Source organism: Oscarella lobularis, chromosome 18 (assembly GCF_947507565.1).
Source record: "Oscarella lobularis chromosome 18, ooOscLobu1.1, whole genome shotgun sequence".
NCBI classification, from domain to species: Eukaryota; Metazoa; Porifera; class Homoscleromorpha; order Homosclerophorida; family Oscarellidae; genus Oscarella; species Oscarella lobularis.
This window is the reverse complement of record NC_089192.1, coordinates 586,223-607,297: the sequence shown is the minus strand read 5'-3', so window position 1 is coordinate 607,297 and position 21,075 is coordinate 586,223. Positions and strand designations below refer to the sequence as shown.

Genomic DNA, 21,075 nt, shown 5'->3' with positions numbered 1-21,075 from the left:
GTAGGAGAGACTTCAGAGAAATCGTTTACCATTAGAAAAGTAACCGCGAGAGACTGATACTTCCCGATTATCAGTAAGTAGTCGCCGCGTCGTTGTTTGTGGACAAATATGGTTTTAGATTTCGACGTCCGGTTGTGCAAGAGACGAAAGTTCAGTCGCGGTCAGAGTTTACCCTAGCATTTGCTTCCGAAAATTAATTAACATCCTATTTTGATAAGGAAGAGCTTCGGCTTCTTCCGCCACTCCCAGTCAATGTGTTTCAACCGGAAGGGTGGCCGGTGCAATGCGGATCTCTGGGCAACGCGGTTCTTTTTCAGCGAACTTCCAGTTCTCGAAAAAGCGCAGGTCAGCAATTATATGCCTATGTTGTTGTTATGATCTCTTCTCCTTGTCTGCTTTGCTTCCACCACACACACGTGACAAGCTCATGCCAAGAATAATAAGTCGCCGGTACACTTCTCGGAATACGAAAGCCATTAGGTCATCGTCCTCACCGGGGGTGGTCCCCTCGACGTTCTTTGCGGCGTAATCCGTTTCCCCATAAATACCAGGCATAGTGCGCGAGACTATCAGTCTCACGAGAACACCCGACAACGATGCACAGCTCGAGATATCTCGCTCTCGTATTCGTCGTATATTGGATCGGTGCGTCGGCACAAGGTTTGGGACGCGAAGGTAGCCCAACGCGTCACAGTGAGTCTGTTCTTCCCTCTCCCGTTAGATACATCGGCTTCTACGGAGGCGCACTCGCAAAAGTTAGTCTGAAACGCACAACGTAGTACGCGCCGCAAAAAAACCCGTTTTTTTAGTTCTGTCAAATGTTGGAACATGACGAAAAGAAGATCGTTTTTGGGGTGGGTATAAAGCCCGCGTCTGTTTTCTGTCCGACCGCAAATTAATAGATTGTCTGTCTTCCGTTTTTCTTCAGATGTCCTTCGCATCAAAGATCAAAGAAGCCTTTCTACGACGAGTCTCTTAATGACGTAACAGTAGTCATCAACTCCTCGAAAGTGTAAGGCGACGAAGTGAACTTGACATCCTACGCTTGCGCAACCGTTTGATTTTTATCTAGGCTGGGTTCTGTTTATCCAAATAACGTCAAGTGCGTCTGGACGTTCCACCTTAGGCAGGGCGAACGGGCGACGATTGCGTGCCCCCAACTCAACCTCGACACCTATAACGGAGACTGCGGCACCGGTTCTTGTAGTCGCACGGTGGTCTATACAAAGCATCGCGACTTCCTGCAAATTGTCGGCGAAACGGCTCGACAAAAGAAGAATCATTGCTGCGAAAAGTGCAGAGAGTGCAAGAAAAAATTCACGTCGTGCGGCAAGGAGAAGAAGAACTTCGTCGCCTTTTGCGGTGCGCGGGCGGACAATTTTTCCAAACCTCGCGCCGATATCTCGTACAGCGAGACGATCGACGGCAAGATCAAGGTCATCTTTTGGTCCGACGAATCGAAGCAGGGAAACGGTTTCCTCTGCCGATTCATCAATAAGGATCGCTTATTAGAACGAAGTTCTGTTTCGGTGGCCGGAAGAGCGAGATCTCTCGTTCGTGCAACTCCACACCCCTGCGGTAAGAATTCCTCATTCATTCACTCCCACTTCCTTTTGTTATTTGTCCCATTTCGATTCAGTTCTCAAGAAGCAGGACAGGGCAATAGAAGAATGGCTATCGTCGACAGACGAAAGCAATCTCGTTCTTGTCGATTCTTCGCACGACTGCACAGCCCCGGCAACGCAAACGATACCCGCAAACTGTTCAGAGAACTGTCATCGCGACGGCGGCGGCACCACTGAAGCGTCGGCAACAAAACCGGGCAGCGGCGACGGATTGGCGACAGTGGCAGTGGCAATGCCAGCGGTATCGCATAACTGCGAACGTTATCTCCACAAATGCGTACGTTTTGGTATCGGCTACCTATGATGATGTATAATTCGAGTCATTGCTTATGTAGAAAGAACGTGGCCGAGGATGTGGGAGACGGTGCAAAAGCTGCTGCGATAGTATTATGAAGTTGAAAGAACTTCGGGTCGCGGCTCGCAGCAATTAACTAATTCAATCATTCTTTCGGACTTTCCCATCGAAAAGAGACGGATGCGCGCGAAGTAGACGAGACTCGTAGACTAGACTAAACTCGAGTCTGAGTTGATTAGGAGATAGAAAACTATTGAATAGGCAGAGGGGCTATATATTATTTTAAGTCGGCACAACTACATCGTAAAGAGCCCGCACTTTGAGGTTCGGTTAGCGCACGCGACCTGACGGCAACAAGTTCTCAACACCGCAAATTGGAACAGACTCGAAAACGACACCGCATGAAGACGAAGAACAAACTCTCAGATGCGTCACGGTGACTAGCTTTCAACGGAGAGCTTCGAAAGCTAACAAAAGAAGCGAAAGCGGAAAAAACGGTCTTTCCCCACCCCCGTACGTCGAATAATCAGCTTAGGAGCGTTCGGCACATTGAATAGTGCCTTAAAAATGCCACAGAATTTGCATGTAAACGACTTAGGCCGTGGGAGGGCCCCACCAGATTATCTCTAGTATGAGTGGGAGAGAGAAGAAAACCGCATAGTTCCTCCTTGTCTCACCGTGCAACGATCTCCAATGCAGGGAACCGTTGAACAGAAAACGTACGAGCATCCACCCAATGCATCGATTTCTAATCTAAACTCATTCCGACGTTTTCGCAACGTCAGCGGAGACCACACCCTTGTCAAAAAATCACGCGGTGCATTGGGGTTAACCCCAAATACGTCATCGTCGAACCTTTGCATATAAATGCCCGATTTGTCTACTGTAATCATTCCACGTACGCGCGAAGCCGGCGATGTGCAAGATTGCTCTCCTCCTCGTCTGTTGCCTTGGTGCCGCCAGTGCGGCAGCGCAAGATCCGAAAGGTAAACAGAACGAGGCTCTCCCCCCCCCTCCTCATCTCCTTAGCTTCCTTATTTCTAGAATCAGGTGACGGGTCCACCACCGAGAACTTAGACTTACCTAGAAGGTAACCGTCGTCTCAGTTGCACGCAAATACAAGTACTTGCATTTCCTATTCAGTTTCGTTGCTTGTTACCACATGACAAAGAAATTCAAAGGATCGAACAAGTAAACACATACATATATATAGTCAAAGCAACGAAAGTAGACGTGAGAGCGTTCTCTTACACAAAGATGCCCTGTGTATTCGAGATCCAAGCTTCTCTATCAAACGCATCTCAATGACGTCCAGGAGTTCATTAATTCAACCAAAGTGTAGGCGACCACGCACGCTCATTTCCCGAACAACCTTTTTATTTCCTGTTAGTCTAGGCAGCGTTTATCCCAATAACGTCAAGTGCGTGTGGACGTTTTATATAAAGCCGGGCGAGCGAGCCGCGATTGGATGCCCGACGCTCGAACTCGACACCTATTCGGGGGATTGTGGCGCCGGCGTTTGCAGTCGTTCGGTTGTCGATACGAAGCATCGCGACTATTTGCAGATTGTCGGCGAAGTGAAGAAGGATCGGTGCGTCGGGAAGAGTTCGTGCAACGAATGCATGACCATGACGAAATCCGCGTCGTCGTCGTCGTCGTCGTCGTGTAAAAAGGAAAAGGATAATTACGTCACGTTTTGTGGTAATTGGTCGTCGAGCAAAATGTCCAAACCTCGTGCTGATATCAGCTACGAGGAGACGAAGGGGGGAAAGATAAAGGTTGTCTTTTGGTCAGATGAATTGAGGCAGGGAAAAGGATTCTTTTGCAAATATGTCAATTTGAATCGACCTTTTAATTCTAAACATGTTAGTCCGAGAAGTATTGGCAGTGGAGTGCCTAATCCCTGTGGTAAGACATACCTGATATTTTATTACATTTATCACCTGTCCCGTTTCCAGTTCTCAAACGGCGTCAAGACGTCATAGAAAAATGGCTGTCAGCGGCCAATGAAAATAAAATCTCTCGTGTTGACTATTTGAAGCGGGATTGTGGGTACGTACGTGTTCACTAATCTTCAATATTGGCCAGTACGCAATTCCATTCCTAGTGGTAAAAGATGGTTCTGATGATATTTGATTCGACTAAGGAAAGTATTCAGGCAATAGGTATCCGAGTATTAAGTTGACTACAACGCATGTACACTATATGGAACGCATGAGTACAGTACAGTTATTTTATATCACAGTCCACTACTGCGCTTATAAATTAATCTCTCCATTGACTGAATATCTATCTGTTCATGTACTATTTCGTCATCGTCTATTTTTACGAAGTGTCGACTCAGCGGTTATACGAGTACGCGGGAGACTGGCTGCACAGGAAAAACAATGAGCGTAAGCCCACCCAAGTCCTAAGCTAATGATGGAAGACAGGATATTCTTTTAGGTAGCACTTACTTTGTCACTTCAGTTCCAGACGTGTCGCCCTCTCGTCATCTGGGATTTTAGCGTTCGAGCGCGAAACCGCAATCTGGAAGAGTGACAAAGTCAACAGATAATTATCTTCTCCACTCCTTCTACACGTGGGCAGCACGCCTCGATCATACGCACGCGGGGGATTGTCCCTTGACATCACTGGCGCGGAGCTCACCTATAAAGCCAGCTGGCCGCCCGCAAAGTCAGCCAACGCGCGCCATGGCGTCGATGAGCTACGAACCCAATCTTCTTCTACTCTTTGTCTGCTGCGTTATCGGTGGGGAGGCGGCAGCGCTGGACCTAAGAGGTGTATACAGTACTTAGAACGCTAGAGGTCTTTTTGCCTCCAACACTACGACGTCCAGATGCACGTTCTCCGTCTTCTCGCAATGACGTGGGCGCTGCTGCGACTTCGGAGAAGTCCCCTCAGCACCAGTAAGTGCATGTACACCCCCCTTAATTCCTTCCTTCGCACACACAAATCATTTCTCGCTTCTAGTTTCGTCGTCTGTTATCACATGGAAAAGACGTTCAGAGGATCGTAAGATTTTTCCCAAAGAAAGGCAAGAGCCGTAGAAGAAGTTGTCTTCTTGTCAGATGTCCTGCCTATCGAAGAAGTGGAGCACCGTTTTACGAGGCTCATCTCAACGACAGACAAGAGACGATCAACTCGTCGAAAGTGTAAGGGAGAAGGGAGGGGGAAAAAGATAACCAAGTCCCCGCTCTTATACTTATACTTTTTGTTTAGGTTCGGTCGCCTTTATCCTAAAATGGTCAAATGCGTGTGGACTTTTCTTATTAGGCCGGGCGAGCGAGCGACGATTGTTTGCCCATATATCGACCTCGACACGTCTCCGGGGGACTGCAACACCGGCGTATGCAGTCGCTCGGTCGTCGAGCAAAAGAAGCGCGACTACTTACAGATCATAGGGGAAGTGCGGAAGAAGAATTGGTGCGAGAAATCGAATGAGTCGTTGCGGTGCAAAGAGTGCGAGGAAGAAGAATCTGGACCGTGCAAGAATGACTCTGGAAAGGAGAACTACGTCGCTTTCTGCGGTAAGTGGCCACCAAACCACAACAGTGCTAAAAAGGCGGCGATGATGAAAGTGACCAAACCTCGTGCTGATATCAGATACGAGGAGACGAAAGGCGGAAAAATCAAAGTCGTCTTTTGGTCAGATGAAATGAGCCAGGGAAAGGGTTTCCTTTGCAAATACACCAATTTGAATCGAATTCCGCATGGGGTTGAATGATGACGTCTATGGAAGAGGTAATGCGGTGCTAACCTAACTCTCTTAAAAATATAAGGAAGCGCACGTTTGCTGATCATGGGTCACTTCCTAATTCAATGAAACTGCTGCATCTCGTGGCTGCTATTTCTATCGTTAGCTAAGCCACGTAGTTCTTTTAGGCTGCATGATTAATTGACGTTTTGTACTAGCCGCCGTAGAAATATCATTTTGTTGACGTCATTAACCGGGAGTCTGGTTTGCGACGTAGCGCGCGCTGTCAAATCGTTCAAATCTGCTCGTCGCTCCGATACTGGACAAATTTGCTCTCATTTGCATCTTTTGAACGCTGTATTAGTGCAGCGGCAACATTAGGACACGATCAGCCTCGCAAGACAGAGATCCACGACGTGTAGGGCCGATTTCGCGAGATGCAGGGCCGTAGCGATCACTCCTCAGCGATCTGCCAACTCAAAAAGCTTCTCTACGTCATGATCGTCCTAATAATCAGGTACACATTGGTATTAGGCCCGAGGTTAATCAGAACTGGACGTACAACGATTAGAAAGAGGTTCCATAGAGAGGCCCCAAGGGAAAACTAAGAATAGCGCATCCTATTAGTCCAGGAAGCGAACTAGACGGGAAGGACTCCTAGACGAGACTGTAGACCAGACCAGCGCAGGAACAAACTACACTACAAAAAAAAGTCGAAAGTACTATTATTAGTATATAGACAAAGGCTCTACAGTACTGTTGTCCTCCTCTGACTACTGCAATTCATATAAATAATACACACAAGTATGTACAGATGGTACATCGTAGGCTACATCACTACTTTCTCGTCCATCTTCCCTGCTTTTTCTGCTGCATGATCATGTGCTTCACTTTCGCCATCAGAGGCGGAGCTGAGAAAGTAGAACCGTTCGTATAGCAAATCGATTGTTGTAAGACTTTGACTTGCCTTGGGGTTTGGGAGCCGGATACGGCGAATGCCTTGAGCCGAAACCGCGCGACGGTTTCAAGGCGGTCGCCTTGGCAAGTTTAACCTGTTTTCCTAAATGACTCCGGGTTCATTTTTTGTCTTGAATGATTTATGACGAAGTGCACCTTTCATTTCCTCTTCGTGTTCCATTTTCTTTTTGTTGATTTTCGCCGTCAACGATTTCAATTTCTCCTCGCGTTCTTCAAACTTTTCCTAATCCCCACCCCACTTCCTTCAGTAATCACGTATGGTAATATATTTGGGTATAAACAAACCACGTAGAGTTCTCTCCAAGTCTGATTTTCCTTTGGAGAGAACTTCTTGAAGTCACGTTGACAGTGGCCCTTCCACAAGCCATCCGTATCCTCAAGAAAGTGCTAAGGGAACTATAAGATAGAGGGAGGGGGAGAAAACGAATTTTCTAACCGGATTACAGTCCTCCAAATGATACAGTTGAACAGGAGTACATCTAAACAAATACGAATTAAACAGATAAATTATTTAATAACAAGATTACTTCTGAAGTAGTGGCTGTAAAACGAAATAAGGCGTTCCTCCCACTTCGTGCAGAGCTAGAAAAAAACATTGATAAGTAATGGTTTTCAGTGGAACCGCTTTTTTTCATATACAGTCGATATTGTCCATGAGAACTTTCATGCTCAGTTCAAAGAGGCTCTGCACCGTCTGCACTTCCCGCGTCTTCTTTCTCCCCGAATAGACGACCGATCGTCCTCGCTTCGACACTGAAAAATCAGCATCCAAGGTCGCTGAACATAAAAAGTCGATTTTAATTGAAAAATGTATATACTTACAAGTAATTACCTGCATGTTTTGATTTGGCCGGCGGCGGGGGCGGAGGCGGCGGCGGCGGTGGCGGCAGCGGCGCGGGGGGCAGACGAGAAGAATGGACAGTCGTAGGTGGCCTATAACTCGTACTGGGCACATCGACGGGCGTTGGCATAATTTTCTTTTTCTTTTTCTGCGCCGGTTCGTCTTTTCTCCTGGCCCTACTACCACCACCGTCTTCCGCCGTCGTCGCCGCCGCTACGGCCTTCACAATCGCCTGCCATTTTTTCACTAAATGCTTGGCGGCGTGCGACGCGTCGACGTTGAGCTTTCGCACGCTGTTTACGGTCTTTCCTATACTGGTTGCCTTTAGAGAAGAAATCATATCGAAATTGCTAGTATTTATACCAGGACACGTTTCTATTTATATCCTTACCTGAAGTATTTCTATTGTCATAGGAATCTTGTCTAGTTCTTTGAGATAGTGTACCGCTTTCGAAGTCTGCTCTCCACCCCACGGTGAATGAGATCAAAGGGGCTCCTCTTCCTTTTGTTTTTCTTACATTGATTGTTCCTCGAACGGCCTCTTCGAGCTTTCTCTGCAGCCTCCGAACTCGTTTTTCCTCGTTTTCATTCATTTTAGACAGTCTACCTGGTCGATCCTGCCCGAAATCCTAGTCCCCGAGCGCGCGTTAGAGATCCGCCCTGTTCTCTCGCCCGTAAGAATTTTCGACCTTATGGAGCCGCCGATGGCGCTTAGGAGCGACAACGTACGCGTATTGTTAGTCCTCGGTTTCTTTCATCTCGCCGTCATCGTAACGACGTCCGATAAGCTGTATTTCACCCTGTTTTCGCTGTTCGCGCTCGCCTACGCTTCGTATTACGTCACATTCGTCGTACACCAACCCGATATCCACTGTTCGCGCTCGCCAATCGAGCGCTTTCTGCGAGCCCACTGCCCGGCCATGTTCGCGACCTTCTACCCGACAATTTGGACGGCGGGCGGACACGCGCGAACGATCGTTCGCTGCATTTTTCAACGAACGCCGCCGTCGATCGAATTCTCGAGGTATCGAAGCGTCGCTAACGAACGAGAGCGCGCGAAACATCGTTTCGCTACTAGGGAAACGCTTTCGGGCGCAGACGGCGGCCTTTTCTGCATCGATTGGATAACGGAAAAGGGAACAAGAAGTTTACGTGGGCGTGACCGGATCGTAGTCGTCATACCAGGCGTTACAGGCAAGTATCTCTTAGTCCTAAGGGCTAGCTATTTTAAGTGTTTTTTTAGGTGGAAGCGAAGAGCCTTATGCTCAGCATATTGCCGCTGCAGTCATCGAGAAAGGATACGGGTGATTTTTTACTTAATTAATTAATTAATTTGTATTGATATTTTTAGTTGCGTTATTTTGACTCAACGAGGCAACCAGGATACGCCGCTCACGGTAAGAACGTGTCAGGGGGGGTTAGAAATCATCAGTCGCTAGATTTATATCAATTTTGCCAGAAAAGAAAATTAAGCAATCTCAAGCTTTGTAAAACGTACGTTAATTCGGGGGGCTGACTATCGATTTTCAGACACCTAGAACCTATTGTGCTACATCGTTCGAGGACGTGCGAACCATACACAATCACATAGCAAAGAAGTTCCCTACGTCGGAAATATTTTTAGTAGGGATATCATTAGGAGCGTAAGAAAAAAAATCTCGTACAACGACGAGACTTGGGTAAATAATTAGTGGTGACTTTTAGTCTTCAAGTGACTCACTATCTGGGTCACTTGGGCTCCGAGGCTAAGGAAAAGTCTATTGCCGGTGCTATGGTCATATCGATGCCCTACGAATTATTTCGGTCGAAGGAAACGATCGAAGCACCTCTTACTCACATGACAGCGGGGACGTATCTCATTCTAAAAACGAGAGGACTTTATAGAAGGTCAAAGGGAATTCTCCTAATTAATTTCATAATTACACGATATCGTTTAGACATAGAAAAATTTTCGACGCTAATAAGGATAGACTTCCATTTGACTTGGATTATGGCCTCCAGGTGGAACGAGCTCCCTGCATTAGAGTCATATTAGAGAACGTTTGTTTCTATAGGCAAGGACCATGACGGAGATAGATAGTCGTATCATTTGTCCAATGTATGGATATGCATCGTGGCAGGAATATTACAGAGAAGCGACTCCTCTCGCTTCCATGGCTAAAATCAAAGTCCCATATTTGGCATTGAATGCAGAGGACGACCCATTCTCGCCCGGATACGGTAGAGAAAAAAAATCAATAACTGAAATGATTATTTTTTTCGTAGCGATACCCACTGACGTTTTTCAAACGAATCCCTACTTGATTCTAATGAAAACGAAAGTGGGCGGACACATCGGCTTCACGGAGGATTTTTTCCCAACGGGGATCACTCTAACGGAAAAGGTTCTAGCGCAATTCGCGCACACTTGTTTTACAGAGAACACGCCAAAGACATTTAATTCATAATAAGTTTTTCGAAAGAGACAAAGTCAATTCAGCGCGCCGCTGCGGCATTGATCTCTTGAGCTCTTTCGGGATCTTTCGCCTGCGGCGGCCATTTCATTCCCTTCATGTGACATTCGCCCTTTTTGTGATTTACGTAGTTGCCGTACGGAAGCTGAGTCCTCGACGTCTCGACTATACCGTCGTTTGGCCAGCCAAGCACAGCTTGGGCAGGAAGTAAGCAATAGTTAATCAGCCCTCCCGTATCATACTAAAATAAATCCTCACTATGAATGAACTCCTAGATGATTAGTCAGCATTACCTGGGTCGTATAGAAGTAGACGTTTTGTTGATTTTCTTCGGGAAGTAGTTTGGCCCAGCGAGTCGCACCGTTATAAGTGAGATCAGGATTTTCACCGCACCCAATGCCCAATATATCTCCTATTACAGCCAAGAGACCGGCGAGGGGGCAGCCGCCGTAAGGGGACCCGACACTTTGCACCAAACGTCCCCCAGTCTATTATTAATTCAAAATAAATAGATAAATAATACGAAATGACGTCGTGGAACGTACCGCTCTATCGATGCCGGTTTCGTAGTAGGTGTAGAGGTGAACGGACGCGAGACCCCCGTGCGAATGACCTACGATACTGAAAGACTCGTATTCCTTGGTAAAATCGCAAAGTAATACGGCGTATTCATCAGTGTAACGCGATTTGCCAAAGTCTTCAAAAACGACGGGATTTGTAAAGTGTTCGAGGGGAAACGAGTTTTGTTGAGCGCAATAGCCGTGGGCGAGAACGATGGGTCCGTCTCCCGTCGCTTTGGTCGCGTTGGAAACGCTCGACTTTCCGCATCCCGTTCGAAATTTCTCCCTTCCTTTTAGAATGCTAACGAGCGACGTAGACTGCGTCAATGTGACGTCAATGCCAATGCTATCCGCTTTGGAAACTGTGATGAAGGTGGCGGTCTCTTCGACGCGGAAATTGCGCAGCGTGAACGGCGGACGCGCCAACGCTTTGACGAGGTACGACAAGTCGATGCGTAGTCGTATCGCTTCGGTTAGCAAGGGAAATGGCTTGGGTTGGGTTATTCCGCTAATCCAGCCAATAGGGACGTCCTTTCCCGTTAGGAGACTCTTTCCCCAGACCTCACCGTACGCCCTGTAGCTTTCCCCATTCGTCGTTTTTACGCCGACGTTGATGCCCAAATGCAGTTGATCTAAACAGTCCGATTCCAACGTGATGTCGTCGATGTTGGCCTTTCCCGTCAGTTCTACGCTTTTTTCGACGACGTTGAATAGTAGCCAAGACGTGCGTCCGAAATCAAACTCTTTTTCGCCGTCCTGCACGTCTCCCTGCGCTGAAACGACGGCCTTGTATAACCCAGCTATTTCCGCCTTATAATTTCCTTCGTACACCCCACTGGGAACGCTTTGATTCGTCGCCGAATCAAGGCGCATTTCGTTTTCTAAGCTCATTTGAATTACGTCCCCGTCGGGTTCGTAAATCGTCACGTGAGCGTTGTCAAATTTTGCATTTGGGCTAACGTCAGATAACGCTCCCGTCTTTCGATTTTGTAATCCTTCCGCGTCGACCGGAAGCGTTTTGAATGTAGCCACATCACCGACGAGTAGATCGTATGACGTCAGTCCGGTTTGCATGTACACCGAATCCGGGACACCGACGAGGATGTAAGCCGTCAAAAGATCAGCGGCGTTGTTTTCGTCCGTTACGCGAGTCATACGGACGTTCCACGTGCCCGGTTGGGGTTCGGTGACGGCAAACGTTATCGTCGGCACGCCAAAACCGTCGAGGGCGATTTCTTCGTTCGTGGTGAGTGAGGGCGTAACTGGGGCCCCGTCCGGGTCCTCAATGACGATCTTAAATTGATTAAGAGCGTCTTCGCTCGACGACAAGAGAGCGAGCGTAAAATAGCTGCCACTGTCCACGTGAAAATCCGATTCGTATTTATCGTTCGGTAGAAGGTCGATTTTCTTGAGCATAACCGATCTCGAATCGGTCGTCGAATCGAACGGCGATGCGGCGCGATAGCGATCGAAATGCTCGGGCGGTCCCATGAGGGGCTTCCTATCGCAAGGCGCCCCGTCGATCGACGAGAATTGAACGAGAACGAGAAGAAGGAAAACGGTACGTCTCATGACCTTGCACCGATGCACGTGATGCACGTGATGATAGATAAGAGAGAGTCACGAGTAGGAATAACGCGTGCACATACTTTCTATTGTATTTAGAACGAGAAACAATCTAAGCAAAGTTCGTCTCACGGCGTCTTGAAGAAGAACTGGAGAAAAAACTAGACAAAAAGGTACGAATAAATAAAAATTATCGATTTATATTTCAATACCTGTTTAGTGTCACGATTCCAGTGCGTCCAACACTTGCCATCGCCTTTGTCGACTTCCCTAGACGGAACCTTGAATCCGATCGTTTCATAAGGTTCGGCAGCAAATAAAACGTATTGGCAACTTCGGTCTGGAGCTTCGAGCCTTTGCTCGTAAGCCGACATGAAACGATGAAGAGGAATCACGCCCTCGGCGATTTCAGGATAATCCACCTATAAGGCAATTATAAAATAAATCGTTATTCATCAGAAAACCTAATACCTGAAATAATAGAGTATGCTGGCCAGAGTCGGGATCTCGTTGCTTGGTAACTATTCGCTTAGTATTAAAATTGATAATTTTGTAATTTGAGCTGTACCTTTGTATCCAGGACGACCAATTTTGACAAATCTCTTATAGTCGACTCTCGGCTTATCGAGAGCCGGCTGGGTTGGAGCGTCCTGCGCGTCTTTGGCTGCTCTTCTCGCCCTAATGAAGAAAGACGTCAAATTGGAGGTAATTCAGTGTTATTATACGGGCCCCCTTCCACCGTACAAATTCGATTGGTGGCGTTTTCCCTGCGTGTGAGCCAAATAGCTTCCCTCGTTGTTGTGTAGTGTGAGACATAGCTTGCATTCGTAGGTTCCCAAGTGATTTCGCATGAAGTAGGGGTCCTAAATCGCGAGAAACGTCCATTTCCGCTTTTCGTTTCCTCGCGAAGGGAGTCTCTCGCCTTGTTTAGGTCGATGGTTTCGAGCGCGAGCAGGCGCAGGCGCTCTCGACGATCTACATTGCTCTCCGCTTCGGACGCGACGCCGCCTCCGCCTGTTTTGCCACCCGCACGATGTTGGAAGTCCATTTTAGCGTGCGCAGGTAGGTTGCCGTTAAGTATACGGGATGCTTGTTTCTCGAAGTTCAAAAAGGTGGAAGGGTGTCTTGCGGATTTCTGCTTTGAAGAAAGCTAGCAGAGGCAGCGAAATGCTACGCTGATGTCTCTAGAATCCAGACGACGTGGCCTGCGATGTAAATCGCTTCGGAACCGGTAAGAGGGACCCCATAATGCGATCCATCGTAATGGGGACCCAGTTTTAACTGTCTGGGGGGCAAATTCGTGCGCGTAGCTAGTCGCAGTTTGGTTTTCAATGCGGCTAGCCTTCATCACGCGGCGCGCGCAATGATGAATTGAATTCCACGTGCGTGGGCCTCCTTTTGGGAACCTCTCGCGCGCTCTCTCTCTCTCTCTTCCTTCCCCCTCGCTTTGACGTTTTATGTGCCATTCTGTTCTTAGGGCAAGAGCTTCTGAGAAAGTCAAAGGGGCGGTGTTTTCAGTCCATTGCTGAAATCAGCTGAAGTTGCCTCTGTCAATCCAACAAGTCAGATGAAGATGCCATTCCCGCGCTAAGCACCTGTTTGCAAGGTATTATCTTATAGCTTCCGCATAAATTGTTTTATTATTATTATATTATTATTTCTTAATTAGGGCAAAGGCAAGAAGTGAGTGCGCGTTCTGTGATCTTTTTCTTTTAAACGACGTCTCTACAGATGATGAGCCAGTGCACAGTCGAAGTATTTTTATTGATTCTCCCCGCATCAGTTGTTTTGTCGTGTAGTGGTTCTCTGAGTCCGACGAGGCAGATGCACACAATCCGACGAGGCAGGCAGACGCAGTTCATCCCTCGGTCGCCAAGAGGTTAAATAGGCGTCACCTCTGCAGAGGCTATAGAGTTGCCTCCCCGTGTAAGGCTGAGCACTGGCGGGTAAATCAGTGACGCCCCTTGGAATTGCACCTGCGAGTGGACTGACATCCCAGCTGCCACTCGCAGGTGCAATTCCAAGGGGCGTCACTGATTTACCCGCCAGTGCTCAGCCTTACGCGGGGAGGCAACTCTAGAGCCTCTGCAGAGGTAGGGCCTATTTATCGCTCTTGGCCACAGAGGGATGGCTTCGTCTGCCTCGTCGGATTGGAGGAACTACTACACGATAAAACAACTGACGCGGGGAAATCAATAAGTATATACCTTGACAATAGAAAGAAAGAAGTAGGCGCAGCCGCTTGATCAAGAGCATACCGGGAGCCAATGGCAGAAAGCAACCTAAACATGTGCACGTGATTGAAAAATCAATGAAACGATACCTTGTAAATAGGTGCTTAGATACATAGATGTCTTATTTAACTCAATAAATAAAAATAACAGAGGCACTTTGTTTGCAAGCAAGGAGCATCCCCTAGGAAAAGAAAAAAAGAATAGCATGAAATCGATTGCAGCACGCCGCACGGTACGTTGAAAATAAAACCAAGAGAGACCCCAACAACCACAGCGAATTGAACGAAACGGTGACTAGAGTGCAGTCATGCACTGGGAGTTGGAACGACGTCTTGGGAGCTTCGCCGTACATGTGGGGCCCCACTATGGGGTCCTTCAATGTTCTTACCGATTGCGAAGCGCGAGTCACGTCGTAGACGCATCGTTCGAATCCGGACGACGACGTGAAGCTTCATTGCTTCGTTGCATTTCGCTAAGTCGACTTCTTACGGGCAAAAACGATCTTATCGACTTCGCGATCGAATCCCTACGCAAATCACGAACGTATAAACGATAACGCGATGAACTAGTCACATACCGAGTGCCGCAAACGCGATTCGAGAACGCAAAAGCCGAAAGCAAGGCACCACGCCGAAAAATTTCGCAACACCCGCGCTCACGTGCCTACACGTAAAGTGCGTTAAGTGCATACATCATATTAGCCTTACCTCATTATTTAGGTAGACAAAAATAAGCACAGCAAACAACCAAGTAGTTTCGCTGAATACCATAACGTCTATTGCCCCGCCTGCACGCGTCTCGAACGCTCTCGCGGAATTTCCGCAGGTTGAGGCAACTTCGGATAAAGTGCCGATGTCTCTGAGGGTTGGATCCGCGGCGGCGAAGACGCCGGCGGACTACGAACCCTCGTAGGAGAATGAATAAGTGGGCTGGTTCCCGAGCGAGGCGAGTACGGAGATCGCTGTCGTCGCTCGACGACGGGTAAATTCTTCAAAACGGACTCGGGGGACGGCATGGCCGATGGGCCGATGTAGGTGAGGAGGACGGGGAGGAAGATGAGGCCGTGCGTCGCGCCGAAGACGACGATGCCGAGGTACATTCGAAAGTAGAAAACTTCGAAGAGCTGAGATTTGGAGAAGGCGAGAACGATGATACCGAGGCACTTGGTCAGAGTGATTCCACTGAGAACCTGAAGAAAAAAAAATTCGAGTCTAGGAACACAAGTGTTAGTTTCTCTTACTGATGAGCCCATTTCTGAGAGTGCTGCTTGTGCTCGTCTTTCAGCCCCCTTGGCGCGACTCAGCGCAAAGGCGCGTACGATGTGCGCGCAGAATTCGACCGCTATTCCCGTCGCCTTAATTAGACATAATTACTGAGAATGCCCTTTTCTTCTCTCCCATATTGGCCTACCATGACGAGATTGACGACGGATATGGCATTGAAGGAAATTCCCCACGCCCACATCATTCCCATGATATCCACAACGATCATAGCGACGGTTAGGGTGACAGTGAACGCCGACATGACGCTGCAGCCGAGCAGAATAAATGTCACAATAAAGATTGCCACTAATAATCCAATAAATAACGGCAAGGGGCGGGGAGAAGGCCTTACCAGCGCAGATGCCCAAATTGAATGCAGCCGAGGGAGCCACAGAAAGATACTGCTCATAAAACACGTAGAAAACGCTAGAGAAAATACCAAATAAATAATGTATTAGTAATACCTCCCTCTCTCTGCCTTTACCTGTACGGAAAAACGCTCGAGCTTCCATTTAGAGATTGAGTAAGATTCTGCGCGATTTCTCGCGCTCTTTTCATCGCTTGAATGTAGTCGGTGTCGTCTTTGAGTACGGTGTGATACGTCATGAGATAAGTAGCTAAAGGGAGGGGCATTCTAATTCAAGCTAAACAAATCAAAAATACCCTACCTTCTATAGCCTGATTGGCAGTCTTATTTGGAAGTGGACCCAAATCGACGGCTGATTGATAGGCAGCGTGGCCACTAGAAACGAGACATTGTCTCTTTGGCATTGATCCTACGTCATCGGACTCACCCTTTTGCACAGTGAACGTTGGGATTATCTTTCAGAAACAAGTCTAGAAAGTGCATGAATTGATCCTCGTGCGGACTGAAACAGGTGAGGAGGTCATTCGGCTGAAGACACTTGGTGCAATTGGGATCATTGAGAGGATCTGTAAAAAACGCCAAGTCCACGGGGGCGCCTAACACCAAACCGATATACTCTTACAGTTATACGTCGAGCAAAAGTCCTTAGAGTCTTTGAATACGCGACAGCATTGAGACTGGGGACTGACCCACGACAGATAGTCGTCCAGCCAAGAATTCGGCGCCAATGCTATCGTCGAACTACAAGAGAGAAAACGCATAAGGACGAGCTCTCCTAATAGAATCCAAATCCCAGAGCCCCGACAATTCCTCATATGCTTATTTAATTCAATAGGATATCTTCACTACGTAATCGAGACCACTACTTTGGTAATCACGGGTTTTTTTTTCGCTCCCTCCCCGACTCTGCACTCCCGTGACTTACTAGTCTTTTATCTCCGAATAATGAGTTAGCTGTTGCACTATGGAATTATTGTTACATCCGGGAAGACCGCAGATTTTATTCTGTTCTTCCGGCTTCCGATAGTCGATGCCGCCTTTGACGACGAAATAAAGCGGAGGGCCCGTACTGAGATACTTCGCCATGTCGCTGTAGTAATCCTGAAGGTAGGAATCCTTTGGAAATGAAAGTTTCTGGTCTAAGCCGACGTGGAGGTGCATCATGCCGACGATGCTGGCTGCAAAAAGTCCCGTAAAAAGAACCATCTGAGAAGAGAGAAAATTAAAGTTGATTATTTTTCTCTTGCTCTTTTTTTTTCTTTACCACGAAGACGCGTACGATGCCATTCATGAGAAACGGGGCGTAGTATTTCTTTATGAGACGATAGACGATGCCTTTTGTGTGGGACTGCAAGTCATTGGCCGATTTAATTTTGACGCAGCACGCAATGTCCAAGCGTTTTTTCTGCTGTCGCTTCGTGTCGAGAAACAGCAAAGCAACAAAGCAGGTCACCTAAAATAGAAACAATAAGATGTTACGATTACATACAAAATATCTATTGGGATAGACTAACCTGTAGAAGAAAGTCCAGAAATATTGCAACAGCTGCGTATAACGAAAAATTGCGCACAGCCGGCATAGGCGTCAAAGCCCCTACCCCACACAGGAAAAAAAACTGAAATCCTTATAGGTGACTAATATGAAAATCTACCTAATCCAAAAGCGAGTGATTCGGAAATAGACGTCAATAGCATGCTCGGCGCAACTCGACCGAGAATGCGGCCCACCTGCTGCTCCAGCGTCTCCCCGGGATCGGCGACGTCGCGCTAAAGACCTCGCCTAATCATCCAATGGCATCACACAGTACTCTGCCCCCACCTGTAACGCTTGAACGAGGATAAATATATTGTCGACGCCGACAGCGAGACATAGGAAGGGTATCACTTCGACGACGATCAGAGTAAGGGGAATGGAGAGGTAACTGAATAAACCAATCGATGCGGCGACGGCGGCTAAGACCATGATAACCCCAGCCAAGCCAAGAGAGATTTTAGTATCAATCTAGAGGAATATATGAAGGGGTCTCGGGAAGGAAAATAATAAAGGGTGGTTCTAACGAGAAGTCTATCGGCGGAGCTGATGTGACCGAGGAAAAATGCAACGTAGATGAACATGAGGAGATAGCTGATTGCTATGGTAAGGACGTCAGAGGCGCTTTCTCGATCGATTTCGTCTTCCACGGATCTCTGTATATAAAATTAATTCGGGTTTAAATAATTGTAATTTTTCTTGCCTCGGCTGAGTAGGAGATATGAATCAGGTCACTGTGGTAATTCTGGACGTAGTCCAAAAATCTAAGGAGATTGTTATTTCATTTTTCTTTTTTTTTTCTAACGTTTATAATCTTACGCTGCTTCCCACGCTTCTGCCTTGGCGTTGCGCTTCTTATCCAAGTGATTGTTCACGGTGAAAGTGAGAACGAGCGTTTCCGCGCTCACATAGTCGGGAACAGTGCCCGAGTCTACAAGACAGATAAAGATAGACGTCTCGCAGGCTCCCAACGGCCTAATCTCACCGTCATATCCACCCAATGCTACGTTAGGATAGACAGGACCCCCAAAGTTGCCTAGACACGATTCATGAAGATACGAAGAATTGACTGACGTCGGATCCCTAAAGGAAAGCGCTCTTTAGTGAAAGAGCAAAGGGAGGAATGAAGAGGGAGACATGTACCTAGTGCAATACATGAGATGATCGTGATAATCCGCAATTTTTATGAATATCCCGGCGGCGTGATAACCGCGTACGTGATTGAAGATGGTCCGATTGTTCTGGAAGTAATTGAGAACGCTCGTTATGGCGCAGTTGTCGTTATCAGGCGCAAGCGGCTGAAAGCAGATGTCGTTCAACCCGACGGGAATGACAGTGCCATTATCCGTCGTATAGTTGCCAACAATGTTCATGATGTGATCTTGAAAATCAAAAACCTAAAAAGAAAACCCATCTCTCTAAATATCTTATAATTATTGGGCTGCACCTCTTACCTCATCTAACACTTTTTTCTGAAGAGCCGATCCAAAATAAACCTTATAGACATTCGTCCCCGTCTGCACGAGATATTCCGATCCGGAAACGTTCGGCGCCGTGATAATGACCTGCTCCGTTCGATAAAACGGCCCAAAGTGCTCGTCGAAATAATCCTTCTGGAGTCTCGACTCGCTCGTCGGCATGGACCACAATTCGACGGGATCCGTCGTAATTTGAACGCGCAGAACGCCGCACGTCAACGCGCCGATGACGACGATCGAACCGAAAATCACCTTGAAGGGATGCTCGCAGCAGAGCTGACCCCACCAGCGAAAGAACAGCATCAGTTTCTCCTCCAAGACGAGACCGATTCGCACGAGACAACCGGCACGATTCAGGATCTCTTCTTCGGTTTCCGGTGAAAGGGAGCGACGCGACGAGTCGCCGTCGCCGTTGACCGACGATCCGGAAGAACCCAGGAGACGCTGAACGTCTTCGTGCGGCGCCGCGTACGGATTCGAAACGGCGCCGTAGGGAGAAGAGGAAACATAATTCTCCTCCTCGTCTTCCCGTCTCGAATTGAGTCTTTTGACCACACACGAAATAACGACTCCGATGAAAAATATCACGACGAACGATCCGTATATGCACGCCATAATAAATAGAATCCCGTCGATGTGATATATCTCGAAGGACGGTTTGGAGGCGGGGATCGGTTGAGGCGGCGGACAGGCGCTCGGACAGTCGACGCACGCGCACGCGAAGCCGCAATCGGTGCCGTTGAGCGTCTCGTTGCATCGATAGGAGCGTCGAGTATACGTAGGCAACGTTTGATTTTTCTCGATTTTGAAGTCGATTTGAAAGGGAGCGAAGCCGTTGTTCGTCGTGCCGAGATAGGAGAAGAAGTCTTGAGGCGTGCACGTGTCCGCCGTGTGAGAGCCGCACATCGTGCTCAGAACGCGTTCTTGACCGGAGGGAAATTGAACGTAGAGGCACGAGTTGTAGACCGTGTTGCCGTAGGTGGCGTCGAGGCGGAAGTCGACGTGAGTCACTTGACAGGCGGGTTCGTCTTTTTTCGAGCAGTCCGTCTTTATGACGTCCATGAAGAGGGATTGCTGCGGATGGCAGGTTGACGTGCAGAAGACGTCGCGGAAGTTGTACCAGCAACTTGGGCAACGACTAGAGGAGAAGAAAATAATAATAATAAGAAATAATGCATAAACGTATTGGGGAGGTTCGTATGGTTGAATTACGTCACAACTGACTGTATTAAGGCTTTCACTTTTCATCATTTTCTACTGACTACATCCTAATTATATTATATAAGGTTCCTCTCTAATTTGATCTTCCGTGAATAATAAGTGTCATTCTTCGGGTGGTGTGACACTCGGGAGACGGAAATCCAAAAGCCGCAAATTCGTAAACTTGAGATTACGACACAACTCGACGCAGTGCTACAGGGTACCAAAGGCTATTCTAACCTACATCCTAATCTTAGACAATCGCCCCCATTTCTCAATGGCGTGATATGGGAAGACTGAAAGTCGACTTCGCTACCACTCTTTCCGGTGGCGTGATTCGGTCCCTCCCTTCCACCCCAAACAACGCGACCACCCCCATACCTGAAAAATTGCTCGGGAACGTTCATCTGCGTCGTCAACGCCATGACCTGATTGTAATCGCAGCACGTACGCGTGTCGTTTCCTTCGTATAAATTCGGACAAAAGTCCTTCAATTTCGCGAGCGCTTCGACGCCGTTTGGTTGCTCGCGGAGGAGTTTCGCCGTGCCGTTGTAGGCGCAGTTGACGATGCCTTGCGCGCCCGGACCGCATTGGCCGTACCAAATGCAGTGGCCTTCGTCGGCGAACGAAAAAGGAATCTAGAGTGCGAAAAGAGAGGCGCGTGTGTGTGTGAGGTCTCAGCACGTGATCCGTCTACGATCGCGAGATGAACGGCTTTTTGAATGGTAAAATAGAGCGATTTGGTGCCGTGGCGCTTGTTTTCGCGCTTGAGGATGCCGCGGGGGGTCGGTTCTTACTGTTAGCGCGATGAACGGGACGATTAGGCGCGCGACGATTGTCTTCATGGTTCTGTCGCACTCTTTTTCGGCTCTGACGTGGTTTCTCGGCCGCTCGAGCGATGCGTAACTGAAGAATGACGAATCGGCGTCGGTTCCAACTCGTGCCTGCCCTACCGTACGGGATTCTAGGGAAAACGCCCAACCGCGTG

At 48.0% G+C, this 21,075-nt stretch overlaps 7 protein-coding genes and 1 long non-coding RNA gene across 13 annotated transcripts; 4 read left to right on the top strand and 4 right to left on the bottom strand.

Annotated features, from left to right (window-relative positions):
• The first annotated feature begins 241 nt into the window (after positions 1 to 241).
• LOC136197958 (uncharacterized) lies at positions 242 to 2,219 on the top strand. The gene is made up of 7 exons (XM_065987851.1): positions 242 to 660; positions 722 to 755; positions 810 to 854; positions 929 to 1,012; positions 1,073 to 1,578; positions 1,640 to 1,902; positions 1,961 to 2,219. The coding sequence occupies exons 1-7, from the start codon at positions 597 to 599 to the stop codon at positions 2,054 to 2,056; spliced, it is 1,092 nt and encodes a 363-aa protein (XP_065843923.1). The 5' UTR covers positions 242 to 596; the 3' UTR covers positions 2,057 to 2,219.
• Positions 2,220 to 2,303: 84 nt separating this feature from the next.
• Positions 2,304 to 5,870, top strand: LOC136197964 (uncharacterized). 5 transcript variants are annotated; one of them, XM_065987861.1, is made up of 12 exons: positions 2,304 to 2,906; positions 2,950 to 3,010; positions 3,064 to 3,111; positions 3,178 to 3,258; positions 3,311 to 3,828; positions 3,879 to 3,972; positions 4,028 to 4,313; positions 4,366 to 4,701; positions 4,760 to 4,829; positions 4,894 to 4,935; positions 4,992 to 5,075; positions 5,143 to 5,870. In XM_065987861.1, exons 1-7 carry the CDS (start codon positions 2,837 to 2,839, stop codon positions 4,044 to 4,046), a joined length of 891 nt encoding a protein of 296 aa, XP_065843933.1. In that variant the 5' UTR covers positions 2,304 to 2,836; the 3' UTR covers positions 4,047 to 4,313; positions 4,366 to 4,701; positions 4,760 to 4,829; positions 4,894 to 4,935; positions 4,992 to 5,075; positions 5,143 to 5,870. The 5 variants fall into 5 exon arrangements, with proteins under 5 accessions (XP_065843933.1, XP_065843932.1, XP_065843934.1 ...); XM_065987860.1 differs by having other exon boundaries at positions 4,366 to 4,829; XM_065987862.1 differs by having other exon boundaries at positions 2,965 to 3,010; positions 4,366 to 4,829; positions 4,894 to 5,075.
• A 455-nt stretch (positions 5,871 to 6,325) lies between these two features.
• Positions 6,326 to 8,560, bottom strand: LOC136197959 (elongin-A-like). The gene is made up of 11 exons (XM_065987852.1): positions 8,126 to 8,560; positions 7,955 to 8,065; positions 7,828 to 7,893; positions 7,428 to 7,758; positions 7,235 to 7,372; positions 7,123 to 7,177; positions 7,032 to 7,074; positions 6,881 to 6,982; positions 6,731 to 6,818; positions 6,585 to 6,677; positions 6,326 to 6,528 (listed from the first exon to the last, which is right to left on the bottom strand). The coding sequence occupies exons 2-11, from the start codon at positions 8,027 to 8,029 to the stop codon at positions 6,455 to 6,457; spliced, it is 1,065 nt and encodes a 354-aa protein (XP_065843924.1). The 5' UTR covers positions 8,030 to 8,065; positions 8,126 to 8,560; the 3' UTR covers positions 6,326 to 6,454.
• On the top strand, positions 8,095 to 10,033 carry LOC136197956 (phospholipase ABHD3-like). Its single transcript, XM_065987849.1, has 9 exons — positions 8,095 to 8,460; positions 8,515 to 8,630; positions 8,680 to 8,740; positions 8,788 to 8,833; positions 8,967 to 9,079; positions 9,141 to 9,323; positions 9,374 to 9,437; positions 9,491 to 9,656; positions 9,702 to 10,033. The coding sequence occupies exons 1-9, from the start codon at positions 8,129 to 8,131 to the stop codon at positions 9,881 to 9,883; spliced, it is 1,263 nt and encodes a 420-aa protein (XP_065843921.1). The 5' UTR covers positions 8,095 to 8,128; the 3' UTR covers positions 9,884 to 10,033.
• Positions 9,817 to 12,036, bottom strand: LOC136197946 (conditioned medium factor-like). Its single transcript, XM_065987834.1, has 3 exons — positions 10,435 to 12,036; positions 10,183 to 10,377; positions 9,817 to 10,130 (listed from the first exon to the last, which is right to left on the bottom strand). Exons 1-3 carry the CDS (start codon positions 12,019 to 12,021, stop codon positions 9,912 to 9,914), a joined length of 2,001 nt encoding a protein of 666 aa, XP_065843906.1. The 5' UTR covers positions 12,022 to 12,036; the 3' UTR covers positions 9,817 to 9,911.
• A 46-nt stretch (positions 12,037 to 12,082) lies between these two features.
• LOC136197969 (splicing factor 3A subunit 2-like) lies at positions 12,083 to 13,101 on the bottom strand. The gene is made up of 6 exons (XM_065987870.1): positions 12,938 to 13,101; positions 12,760 to 12,878; positions 12,584 to 12,693; positions 12,487 to 12,536; positions 12,228 to 12,437; positions 12,083 to 12,176 (listed from the first exon to the last, which is right to left on the bottom strand). The coding sequence occupies exons 1-6, from the start codon at positions 13,061 to 13,063 to the stop codon at positions 12,144 to 12,146; spliced, it is 648 nt and encodes a 215-aa protein (XP_065843942.1). The 5' UTR covers positions 13,064 to 13,101; the 3' UTR covers positions 12,083 to 12,143.
• On the top strand, positions 12,453 to 14,006 carry LOC136197974 (uncharacterized). 2 transcript variants are annotated; one of them, XR_010672645.1, is made up of 5 exons: positions 12,453 to 12,720; positions 12,947 to 13,077; positions 13,128 to 13,246; positions 13,493 to 13,621; positions 13,685 to 14,006. It is a non-coding gene; the product is annotated as an uncharacterized lncRNA (long non-coding RNA). The 2 variants fall into 2 exon arrangements; XR_010672644.1 differs by having other exon boundaries at positions 12,947 to 13,246.
• A 922-nt stretch (positions 14,007 to 14,928) lies between these two features.
• Positions 14,929 to 21,052, bottom strand: LOC136197935 (NPC intracellular cholesterol transporter 1-like). The gene is made up of 21 exons (XM_065987817.1): positions 20,885 to 21,052; positions 20,469 to 20,725; positions 18,864 to 20,025; positions 18,553 to 18,806; positions 18,395 to 18,492; positions 18,229 to 18,340; positions 18,113 to 18,173; positions 17,937 to 18,065; positions 17,698 to 17,880; positions 17,531 to 17,645; positions 17,393 to 17,472; positions 17,143 to 17,331; positions 16,804 to 17,084; positions 16,501 to 16,619; positions 16,306 to 16,444; positions 16,180 to 16,253; positions 15,996 to 16,128; positions 15,864 to 15,937; positions 15,660 to 15,817; positions 15,490 to 15,603; positions 14,929 to 15,438 (listed from the first exon to the last, which is right to left on the bottom strand). The coding sequence occupies exons 1-21, from the start codon at positions 20,930 to 20,932 to the stop codon at positions 15,025 to 15,027; spliced, it is 4,194 nt and encodes a 1,397-aa protein (XP_065843889.1). The 5' UTR covers positions 20,933 to 21,052; the 3' UTR covers positions 14,929 to 15,024.
• Between the last annotated feature and the right edge of the window lie 23 nt (positions 21,053 to 21,075).

Bases quoted from the DNA above. Each gene is read 5' to 3' on its own strand.
- LOC136197958 (XM_065987851.1), top strand. From the start codon at position 597: ATGCACAGCTCGAGATATCTCGCTCTCGTATTCGTCGTATATTGGATC. The intron at 1,579-1,639 runs GTAAGAATTCCT...ATTTCGATTCAG, and splicing joins TGCAACTCCACACCCCTGCG to TTCTCAAGAAGCAGGACAGG. The intron at 1,903-1,960 runs GTACGTTTTGGT...TTGCTTATGTAG, and splicing joins AACGTTATCTCCACAAATGC to AAAGAACGTGGCCGAGGATG.
- LOC136197964 (XM_065987861.1), top strand. From the start codon at position 2,837: ATGTGCAAGATTGCTCTCCTCCTCGTCTGTTGCCTTGGTGCCGCCAGT. The intron at 3,112-3,177 runs GTAAACACATAC...TCTTACACAAAG, and splicing joins AAATTCAAAGGATCGAACAA to ATGCCCTGTGTATTCGAGAT. The intron at 3,259-3,310 runs GTAGGCGACCAC...ATTTCCTGTTAG, and splicing joins TTCATTAATTCAACCAAAGT to TCTAGGCAGCGTTTATCCCA.
- LOC136197959 (XM_065987852.1), bottom strand. From the start codon at position 8,029: ATGAATGAAAACGAGGAAAAACGAGTTCGGAGGCTGCAGAGAAAGCTC. The intron at 7,894-7,954 runs GTAAGAAAAACA...GGTGGAGAGCAG, and splicing joins CCGTTCGAGGAACAATCAAT to ACTTCGAAAGCGGTACACTA. The intron at 7,075-7,122 runs GTAATCTTGTTA...GTATTTGTTTAG, and splicing joins TTACAGCCACTACTTCAGAA to ATGTACTCCTGTTCAACTGT.
- LOC136197956 (XM_065987849.1), top strand. From the start codon at position 8,129: ATGGAGCCGCCGATGGCGCTTAGGAGCGACAACGTACGCGTATTGTTA. The intron at 8,834-8,966 runs GTAAGAACGTGT...ATCGATTTTCAG, and splicing joins ACCAGGATACGCCGCTCACG to ACACCTAGAACCTATTGTGC. The intron at 9,324-9,373 runs GTCAAAGGGAAT...GATATCGTTTAG, and splicing joins ACGAGAGGACTTTATAGAAG to ACATAGAAAAATTTTCGACG.
- LOC136197946 (XM_065987834.1), bottom strand. From the start codon at position 12,021: ATGAGACGTACCGTTTTCCTTCTTCTCGTTCTCGTTCAATTCTCGTCG. The intron at 10,378-10,434 runs GTACGTTCCACG...AATTAATAATAG, and splicing joins AAACCGGCATCGATAGAGCG to ACTGGGGGACGTTTGGTGCA. The intron at 10,131-10,182 runs GTAATGCTGACT...GATTTATTTTAG, and splicing joins TCTACTTCTATACGACCCAG to TATGATACGGGAGGGCTGAT.
- LOC136197969 (XM_065987870.1), bottom strand. From the start codon at position 13,063: ATGGACTTCCAACATCGTGCGGGTGGCAAAACAGGCGGAGGCGGCGTC. The intron at 12,537-12,583 runs GTACAGCTCAAA...CTAAGCGAATAG, and splicing joins TGGTCGTCCTGGATACAAAG to TTACCAAGCAACGAGATCCC. The intron at 12,177-12,227 runs GTATTGAAATAT...CTTTTTGTCTAG, and splicing joins GGAATCGTGACACTAAACAG to TTTTTTCTCCAGTTCTTCTT.
- LOC136197935 (XM_065987817.1), bottom strand. From the start codon at position 20,932: ATGAAGACAATCGTCGCGCGCCTAATCGTCCCGTTCATCGCGCTAACA. The intron at 18,493-18,552 runs GTACATGTCTCC...GCTTTCCTTTAG, and splicing joins CATCTCATGTATTGCACTAG to GGATCCGACGTCAGTCAATT. The intron at 15,604-15,659 runs GTAGGCCAATAT...TGTCTAATTAAG, and splicing joins CCGTCGTCAATCTCGTCATG to GCGACGGGAATAGCGGTCGA.